The sequence below is a fragment of the Aplysia californica genome, unplaced genomic scaffold (genome assembly GCF_000002075.1).
Source record: "Aplysia californica isolate F4 #8 unplaced genomic scaffold, AplCal3.0 scaffold00328, whole genome shotgun sequence".
Lineage (NCBI taxonomy): Eukaryota > Metazoa > Mollusca > Gastropoda > Aplysiida > Aplysiidae > Aplysia > Aplysia californica.
Genome location: NW_004797598.1, coordinates 393,836 through 404,897, shown reverse-complemented (window position 1 = coordinate 404,897; position 11,062 = coordinate 393,836). Strand labels below are relative to the sequence as shown.

General features: G+C 40.6%; 1 protein-coding gene across 1 annotated transcript in view; it reads right to left on the bottom strand.

The window, feature by feature from the left end:
• Positions 1-11,062, bottom strand: part of LOC101854423 (solute carrier family 22 member 4-like) — a 30,457-nt gene that overhangs the window by 5,165 nt on the left and 14,230 nt on the right. Inside the window, exon 5 of the mRNA XM_005102521.2 lies at positions 7,424-7,602. Within this exon, the coding sequence (XP_005102578.1) occupies positions 7,424-7,602 (179 nt within the window). The remainder of the gene's footprint in view (positions 1-7,423; positions 7,603-11,062) is intronic.

Sequence of the window (11,062 nt, the reverse complement as noted above, 5' to 3'; positions counted from 1 at the left end):
CCCCCCCCCCCCCTTTCCAAAAAAAAACTCACACAAAAGAACAACAAACAAACGGAACAAAAAACAAACAAAAAACCCCCCAAAAAACCCCAAAACAAACAAACAACAACAACAACATCCCCTAAGATCGATTGTCCCTCAGTATGTTTTACGTTCTGCCCTAACAATAAATTATAATCAACAGAAATCCCGCTAAGTTTGATTTCCCCCATTGTGTACATGTAATTTGTCACTACTGTGGAACCAGCGCCGTCTCGTGGTCAGGAGAAGATCTTGTCAAAGTTTTACTGATTTAGGCCAAATACTACACACACACACACACACACACACATACAAAAGCAACAACAACAACAACAAAAAAGCAACAACAAACGAACAAATGTAAATTTACATTTTCTAAGGACACCCACTTTGTGGAAGCACATGTACCTGGTGCGGGTAGTGCAGCTCTTTGTCCCATTGTTAGAGGCCATTAAAAGCTTTAAATATGTTGGTTTGAAAGTGAAGGCTTGCGTGTGACCAAGGCCCTTACAACCAGACGGTTTTAGAACACTAAACTAAGTCTCACCCCCGAAAAGCCTTTTTTTTTCATCACGAGGGTGATAACATCACAGTCCTCTTTGATCCTCCACACTTAATTAAGAACTAGAAACAATTTGTTGATCTACCACAATTTGTAGGGCCCACTCATCAAGATGATACTGCGAGCTGGGCAGTTATTCAAAATTTCTATGAAAAAGACAATGCCTTAGGTTTATTCAGGGTGGCACCCTAGTTAACCAACTGTGTATCAAGTTTTGGACGACAAAGGGTTTGTTTGGCTGTGCACGTACTTAGAGTAGGCAGTATATCAAAAGCAATTAAATTGGGACACTATACGTATCTCTGAATTAATCCTTTTTCTAACATCGCTATATCTGATTTGTGTAAAGACTTTTTGATGATCTTTTCAACGTTTTCATTTGGTCACTTAGTGTGCCATTCTCTGTCGAATATCGTAACCCAGTCAAAACTACATCACAGCACCATGGATTTTTGCAGCAGACACTTCTGTGGTTGAAAGATAATTCTTGAAGTTTGGCACAGAAGACAAAAAGAAAGTTGCAAAAGCATTACATTTGTAATATGAGTCAGTGAGTGGATCTACAACATCGCTGCTTTGCAAGGTCTTGCGGCAGACATTGTGAGCTGCAATAGGCGATTACTTACAGTGATATCAAGATGAACTTGGACATCTGTTCTCAGTCACCATGAGAGGGAAAGGTGGACATATCTTGACAATCCAGACACCCCCCCCCCCCACACACAACAGTTACACTTCCGTTTGAAGAGACAGATAATGGCCGACAAATTATGATCGCATCGCCTTCAAGCAGTTGCAGGGATGTAGTGGATAGCTTTTTGATAAATCAAAATCTAACGAGTAAGAATTTCAGTCAAACAGTTGCAATTCCGGAAGACCTAGATAAAAAACACAGATACATTGTTAATTTTGTTAAATTTTGCAATACATTAAAGATGCAGTGCACTTAAAAATGAAATTTCTGACGTAAGTGGGTACATTTTGAAGAAAATTTACGATGTAGTCTGCAAGGACTGTACAGAGATATTGGAAGATTCCTCATCTTCCCATGCAAAGCACCTGACCCTCATCAGCCAGAAACAATTTGAACATAATTGACGTCACGGTGGCTTGAAAAAGTCAGTTTTAAACTTGTGGAATTTGTTGGTTTGTTTGAAGCTGCTTTAAAAAAAAACGCATTTTAAACCTTTGATGAACAGAGTAACAGAGCGCACAGTAGACAGAATCTAAAGCTGAAAATGCCCCAGGAGCCAAACGTAATTGAAAACAAAGGTGATTCCTGCAAATGCAACACAGTGGAACTATGAGTCAGTGTATTTATGAACGTCAGACTGCACGATGATCTTTACTGTGCTGTCAAAAATTCGTGGCGCAATGTCCTCAAACATCTCTTTAATGGGTGAATCAATTTAACCTAAACTTTGCACAGCCGTTTGTATCAATTTATCTAAACGTATTCATATTTTTCCACAACAATTGAGGCTAGAATTAAAAACGTCTCTCTTGAATAAAATACTAAAATGGGGCCAACTGGTCGCCCCACAGCTCGTGTTATATAGTAACACTACGTGTGTTGTGTGAGCTCATTAATGCACAGAGCAACGCGCGCAGTCGCTGACCTCGATTCTCCGACGATGCACTAAGGCTGAAGAAGGATTGCACCATCTCGGTGTTTACGGTCTCTGACTTGGGCTGCAATTTTCTCGATATTTTTAACCTCTGATCCCAAGTGACCCCAACCCAAACTCGTTCAGCCTCAATTATCTCGACCTCTGTGCAAGCTTTAAGATGATAAGCCTACCAATCCTACCAATAACTCTACATGTCCAAACACAGATGAACGCCTGAATCCACTGGGTCGTGACATATTAAAATGTATTGTTTTCCAACCTGCTGAACTGCTTCTTCCTCTTCCTTGTTGATCAGCTGTCACCAAATTATCTGCTTTGTATTTACGAGTAGGGCATAGAGCGTAAAGGCAAGGACAGAGAGGCCACCAAATATGTGTCGGTGTATCGGTGACATATTAGCCCTGCCCTGATCTTTCCGAGGGTAGAACCTAAAAGACACATATTTTCAGCGCATGTAGACTGTCCCTCTGAACTAGATCTAGATTTGACAGGTTGGGATTTACTTTAAGTGTCATATTGTTGGGAACGACTTTCGGGTTGTAAATTCCAACATGCTGTCTTCTTTGGATGAAGAGTTTTTAATATTGGATAGCGCTCTTCCAAAATTAAGAAAGAAACAAATTGGAGGGCAAATTCTACATGTACTTACTTTCATTTTTTTTCTTTCTTTCTTTCTTTTTTTTTTTTTTTTTTACCTCAAAGACAATTTTTTTCCCACAGCTTGTCAGTGATTATTCGATTTGCATAAAACTAAATTTATATCTTTTATCCCATACGAGAGACCGTTTGCACACAGCGGAAACCCATGCATTGCTCACATTAATAATGGCAAAATACGTGAACCGCTGTATTTCTTGAACACACACACACACACACACACACACACACACACACACACACACACACACACACACACACACACACACACACACACACACACACACACACACACACACACACACACACACACACACACACACCGCGCGCGCCGTGCCTCAAAATACAGAGCACACTTCTCAACTCAAGAACTACAATCTGTGGATTAAAAAAACCCATTATAACTTATTTTTAAAATACTCCACACACTACATTTCTACTCGTAGAGCCAGTAGAATTTGAATTGCTGATTTCAAATATCAAATCAGATTTTGTTTACGAAGTTTCCATGTTGAGATAATGGTCAGTTGAAGAAGTTCCCAGTCCAGCCCTATGACGTCACACATCCAGTGACGCCCCCTGTCGGGGCACTCCACTTTTTCCCTAGGGACGGCTTTCGGCGAGTAGAAATCAAAATGTCATTCCTATAAAGTAAGCCGCCACCGATCCCGCAGATCGGCACAGAGAGTAGGCCGTGTATCTGTGCGCTTGTAGAAATTGTATAGATTGATTCTTATAACTTACGGCGCCTAGTAGTTCATCATCATCATCCAGTGCCAGATCTGCGACAGACATCGGCGATCATAGTTTTCCATTCATTCCTTTGCTCAGATGCTCTAAAAAAAGCTACGTTTCCCTGATCTTTTCCTGTTACCCATTTGTTTAGGTTCCCTAAGTATGTTGTTCTGGGCCTACCCCTGCCTCGCTTGCCCTCAATTTTGCCAGTGAGAGCTAGATGTTCAAGACCCTTATGTCTATTCAGATGTCCCAAAAACTGCATTTGTCGTTTCCTGATTGTTTTTAACATTGAGCGTCCAACGTGGGCTTCATCAAGCACTACCTCATTTGATTTCTTTTCCTTCCACGATACTCTTAGCAGTCTCCTAAGAAACCACATTTCTGTTGCTTCTATTTTATTTTCACTGTCTTCAGTGATTGTCCAGCATTCACAGCCATATATAGAAGGGTTGACCAAACATAGCATTTCAGGACTTTCATTTTGGTGTTCATTGAGATGTTTCTATTTTTCAGGATTGGGCTCATTTTATTGAAATTAGCCTTAGCCATTGTAGTTCTCTTTTTTTTTATTTCTGTGGAATATTGGGCGTTATATATTCGCCCTTATATTAGCCTAGTGGTTAAGTGACAGAAATCGGCTGCCTTTGTGCTCTCCCACTAAGCCTACATGTATTAAGACACCCTGAAGGCCTCTCTGAAAGACTTCAGCATTGACCACAACTCGTGGGAAACGACAGCCCAAAACCGTGCAGCCTGGCGTGGAGCCATCAGCAAGGGAGCGGCAGCGTATGAATCACGGCGTCTGGAAGCAGCGAAGAGCAAGCGCGCAACAAGAAAGTCCCGTGCAAGCAGTGCTCCCGCAATTCATGACCCTACAGCGCTACCTTGCCCTCACTGCCCAAGGACCTTTCAAGGCGAAGATTGGCTTAATCAGCCACCCGAGGACCCACCCCACCCCCTGGATATGATGAAGAAGGTCTTCTTCCCTCAGGAAGGACGAACATATATATATATATGCATGTATACTATAAAAAGTCCTAGTGCGTTCAAAATTACCTGGGTTTACCCTACTGCTCTGCTTTCCTCCTTCCGATCTTCGTTCCCTGCCTTCACTGATCATGCTTTTTTTTTCGTAACGATGAAATAAAAATTAGGAAGAAGCAAACAAATACAGTTCCTGGGACATTTTGAATCGACACGAAGGCGTTTGATTGAACCCCTTGGTCTCTCTAGAAGATGAGATAGGAGCAGACCAGAATGACATACTCAGAGAACTTGGGCAGATAGAATCTAGATAACGTAAAACTAAGGTGATAAATTGTGTGTGTGTGTGTGTGGGGGGGGGGGGGGTTGTTGTTGTTGTTGTTGTTGTTATTGTTGTTGTTGTTCTTTGGGGTTTGTGTGTTTTGTTGTTGTTGTTTGGCTGTTGTTTTTTTTAATAGTTTTTTTAGAGCATCATGGGTGGTTAGCTCGTGACTGGTGCGGTTTGCTCCTTTTTTCTATTAAACATAAATACCGGACTTAACTCTCCTCCCTCTGTTTGCGTGTGTTACACTCTTGTAACACCTCTAGTCTTCGGTCGCCCTTATATTATAATATGACCTGAAAGTGTTGCAAATGCCGTGAAGCTCTTACTAAAACTGAACTGAGAGCATCCGAGTAGAGAAAAGAGCGACGAGTCACGGTCACCGATGTCTGTTTTAGATCCGGCTCTCCATGACGAATGATGAGGTGTTCGTTTTTCGTTTTAGTAAGTGTTTTACGGCACTTGCGACGCATCAAGGTCATATAAGTGCCGAAGATTAGAGGTGTTACAAGAGAGTAACAAAAGCAAAAAAGGAGGGGAGATAAAGAAGATAGATGTTTGTTAGAAAGGAAGAAGCAAATCACACCAGAGCACACGCCAACCACCCACTGAGGTGTTCATATAAAAGTAAACTCCAAAACACATCGAAAGAGGCAGAACTTCAGAACGTACGAATAACAGCGCTAGTCCAGTGACATTTTGCTACGCCAAGATTACACAGTTCTATCTGATCAATACCAGTCAATACAATGGCATGTAGGCTACCTAGTTTTGAGAAATTTGGCGTCAAAAATTAAAAAAAAGTTTCACTACGTCATGTCAAGCTTTTTCAAATGTAATTGTGAGGCAGCGTGGTGGAATCAGGCTCTCGTCAGTTTTTGGACATGTAGAGTTATTGGTATAATCTTAAACTTAAAGCTTATTAACTTGTCTTTATTTCGATGAAAAAACCATCCATTTATCTTACATACAAGTCGAGATATTTGCGAATAAAGGAGGTGGGGGTCACCTGTTTTCAGAGGTAAAATTAATGAGAAAATGGTCGCCAAAGATTAATTATTTCCTTAGCTTAAGAGTCCGTGGTAACTTTAAATTTACATTTTTTGTGCCTTTAATAAACGTTTTTCAGAAAAATCCGCACAGAAATGAATCCTTTAATGGGCATAAAAGGTGTTGAGCCCCCCCAAAAAACAACAACAACAAAATGCTAAAAATTCACAAACCTGCGGAAAAATGCAAGTTTCTTCACTTTGACTTTGATTATTTTGACGAGAGCCTGATTCCACCACGCTGCCTAACAATTTTTTTAATACCTTCACAACGAGTCCGAATAATCTTACGATTTTGGAAGAGCAGATAGAACATTGCCAAACATTACTTTGGTTTCCGACCTCATGGCCCTAGTCCTAGTAGCTCAAAACAGCCAAAACGGTCCTATCGGAGACGGACGTTAAACTAGGAGGTCCCGCCCCTTAAATAACCTAATAGTGTTGAAAGGGGCGTTAAACCCATACCATTTCACCATTTTCAAACAGCCAAAATGTCAGATATACTTTGTAATTCTAAGCTACCGATTTCGTGAACTTAGTGCTGTTGTCTGTGTGTCTATATGTCTATAGTAGTTGGGTTCATCCAACAACAGAATCATCACATATGGTACATGTTCCTAACGGCTCCCCCCCCCCCATCCCCTCTCTCCCTAGGAATCACCTCAAAGTCTATTCGTGGGTGGTTGGCGGGTGCTCCGGTGTGGTTTGCTTCTTCTTTTATATCAAACATCTATAGTCCTTATCTCCCCTTTTTCTTTTTTATGTTTGTTACTCTCTTGTAATACCTCTAATATTTGGCACTTATATGACCTTATTGTGTTGCAAGTACCATAAAACTCTTACTAAAACTAAAAGTCTATTCGCTTGTATTTATAGCACCAAAGGAACTTCAGTTTGTTAAAACTAGTGCTATATTGAACTAATTACAATGTTCTGTTGTTGTTGCTTTTTTGTTAGGAAATCACTTTGAAAGTATTGAATTTTGGTCGCGAAAACGGGAGGAGATAGTGCATTAAAAAAACACACCTGCAGTTCTGAGGGAGGCATGCATTAACTGTAATAATTGTAGGGTCGAAGGGGGGAAGCAGATATTTATTGATAATAACTTCCAAAAGTTGGAAATTGAAGTTGTATCCCTCTCAGCCCGGATCGGCCTTGTCATGCAGGGTCGAAGGCAAGCCCCCTGCCGGATCTAAATTGTGTCCAAGGGGGCGTAAAAAGAGCTGCATTGATTTTTTAAAGATACTGTAGAATGGCATTAAGCATCCAAATTTAAATACATGTAGTTTCATTAAAAAAAATAAAGGCATCGTCTTTCTTACTTAAAATAAAAATCGGATACGAGATAAACACAGACTCACACGCGCGCACGCACACACACACACACACACACACACACACGCACACACACACACACACACACACACACACACACACACACACTTTTATCAACACTTACCTATGAGCACTCGGCCTATACCGTTTCGAAATTCTCACAAAAATATCAACCTGTTTACCCTTCAGCTCTCTCCTGAAGAACCGCACCTTGCTGTTACTCACACTGACAGCAAGGACGGAAAAACGTGCTAAAGATTTTCGGTCCCACAGGCCAACAGCTGCTGCCAATGGTAGGTAGACCTGGTTTTAATTTGTGAAATGTTTAAGTTCACTGGTGCACGTCCCACAAAGAACTGCAGCCAACAAACAATTACGAGAGAGTTGCGTGAAAACATCAGTTTAGGAAAACTCAAAGAGGTAATAACAGTACCATAGGAGGCAGCTGTGACGTCACCCACGTAAACTCAGTGTGGCTGTGCGGGCCCACTCAGCTCGCTTTTTCGCCATTTTTGGAGAGGATTAGAAACAGCGCTGTCACACTGCGTGTCCCACGCTACGCCTAGGTCTTCATAGCTGAGTTTCAGCTCAGTTCAGTTTTATTTTAAGTTTAAGTTTTCTTATTGCTTGCAGTTGTTGTTTAATCATATAACATACACGCATGCGCAATACTGCACCTGCTGACCGATTCTGGGAAACATAAATGCACTTAGTTAAATGCGGGCAACAAATGAACAGAGAGGTAATAACTAATATGATGTATTGCTTGTTTTTTCCGGGCGGGGTGGGGGTGGGGGTGGAGGGAGACAAAATGAGTAATTGAGTTTGTTAAGAAAAAGTACAATTTCATTCTTACAGAATGGATTGCTTTTATGTCATGTTGTCTACACCCCCCTTCTACTGATGCAAAGCGTAAGTCTTCATAGAGTACGAAGGATGTTAAGACTGGGTTAATTATTTAATATATTTATTTGTTATTGTCTCAAAATGAACAATTAATTGTAGGCTGGGATACTGTAAATCACTTATTGTATGGATCCTGTGCGCACACTCAAAGAGCGTCGTTTGATATCGGGCACATATGAAATGATTATAATATATTGACTAAGTTTTAAAATGCAACACTTAAATAAATAGCCTGTTTAATCTTAAACGTTCGCAATATCTTTTAAAAAATTGGCGTTGATTGGCAATGGTGTTTGGCTACACAACACCCCATCTTCCATGAATCCCTGCTGCTGCTGCTGCTGTTGCACATGCTGTTTGGCATCGGTTCCACAAATGAGACAGAATATAACGCCGGTCTTATTGAGTTGGTTATTTTATATTCTCTCATCTCAACGACATCGACAGTGGTTCTTTTCCGTCCAGCCAGCCTTGAAGGTGAGCTAGAGTTGCAGCTCAAGCTTCTGGCAGCTGCTCAGTCACATTCCTGATTCCAAAAGGCCGATACGAGCTCCTTGATGTGGTCAGCGGTGCTAAATGTTCGTGAATTTTTGTTGCATATTGTGTGTTTTTAGTGAACACATTTTCAACCTCACTGCGAGACTTTTTTTCTGGTATAAAATTTTACACATATGCATTTATATTATATGTATAATACTTTGTTTTACGTACACATTTGTGTCGATTAATTTTTAAGATGTGATGTCTTTTTCATTGTAATGCGCATTGAGCATCTTTTAGGAAAGGGAAATGCGCAGTATAAATGCTATTTATTATTATTATTATTATTAAATCTAGACATACTGATATAACGACGCACAGCAAAAGATTTCAATAAAATTATGGGTTTTTAAAAATTTTGACAAGTGATCATCAAGTCCATTTCATTCATTTTTTGTTCTGTATTTTACTCTCCCTTATGGTCTCACCGAGTAAAAGGCTCTATTTGTATTATTTGGAGATTATCTGGGTCTTTTCAAGGTAAACAATCACAAAAATCCCTGAGTAAATTTTAGTGTAAGGCAAATCACATGAAAAAGAAATCAACATCAAAAGATTTCCCAGAGTATCATTAATCCGTTTAGTTTCGTTTTAGTTAAGGTTTTACGGCGCTCGCAACTGCATGAGGTCATATGAGCGCCTCATTAATCCGTGATTGAAAAGTGTTGCTGTGCACCGACTGGCCTTTTATTCCTCTCTGGAACTGGAATGGCTCGCGCCCCTCAAGTTTGACACTCGTGATGTCAATGTCACAGCTTAGACCTCTAGTTCTGTTTATAACCTCTTGGATGAAAACTACTTGTATAAAAAACGTAAACATCAAGGCTTGTGGATAGCTGCCAATGATTCTTCAACTTTTTGTCAAACCTTATCTATTATATTTAGCAACTTGGAAACACACGTGTCACTTTCCCCAAAAAATTACGACAGCTACAGAGTTGAAGGTTTGAAACTAAGAGCAAAAAGATAGATAGTTCCCCATGACGGAGCCCGATTTTTTATTTATTCATTTTCTGAATTTTATAAAAATTTATTTGATAAAACGTTCCCGCCCTTCTTTGGCATTTGTGCTTATTTCGCTGAGAAAGGAAACAAATCTTTGTAGCTGTCCGCCAGAGTGAAAGTACCCGGAAGTGATATTTCGCGAGGTGCATTTTGTTTTTGAGAGTATAGACCTAGATCTAAACCTTCTAATTTTGTGCATTGTAATAATAATAATAAATAGCATTTGTATAGCGCATATCCCCTTTCGAAAGCAAGCTTTATGCGCTTTACACTATATTATTACCCTCAGCAGATCATAGAACACTCAGAAACATTCTCAGCTTCCTGGAAGCATACAGTGCAAGCAGCTGGTTGAGCGCTCAAACACTAACAAACTGACAAGATCTTTCACTGTCTATAGCTGGGTACCTAGACGGTCAGAGATAGTATAAGAAGGTATAGCTGGGTACCCATTCTCACCAGGCTGAAGTGGGGGAAAATTCGTGTAAAGTGCCTTTCCCAAGGACACAACGTCGGGCCTGCGGCTCGAACCCCCGTATTATTATTACTACACTGTCTGAGAGGACCACCAATAAGGCCTCTCTGGTTGGGAGAGGGTTCATGATGTCACTTTTTAATTTTAGTAGAGCACGATACGATACGTAGAGCAGTGGGAATTTAAACATTTGGAATTATGTCAATGTGTAAAATAAAAACCAGATCGGGGGGCTCTCGTGGCCTAGAGGTTAAGGTGTTGGCCTCTCATTCAAAATGTCCCGGGTTCGAATCCAGGTAGCGACCGAAACATTTTCTTCTCTAAATTTGTCTCCTTTCACCTCATTTCCTGCTCTCTAGCAATGTTCTGTCGTCTGCTTTTGTCTCCTCTTTCTGCCCCCACCCTCTCATTGATATTGATGGTAGAATGGGAGCAATGAAGCATACGTGCCACTCTACGGGCCGATAGTACTGCTTGGGGTATTCAAATTGTCCAACAGCGCTCCTCAGGGATTAACCTTAGCATCTTGCACAGCAATTGGAGTCGACAAAAGCCACCTGGAATGTCTATGTGGCTTGTTTTTATCGGTTCTGAAATAGCTGAAGTATTGATCTAAACACAATTTAGGCGGAACTTAAGTCACAAAACATGTTTTATTTGCCTGTGGGTCACGTGACTACGTGGTTATATTTTTGTTCAGGGAAAAGATCAACGCGGAGTCATCGTTGGGTACATGGTGAGTGATGTGCGAAAATTTTGCTCATACTTACTCAAGTGAACAAGGGCGCAGTTACAAACAACAAAGGGAAAAGTTTCTATTGTCACTGGGTTATATAT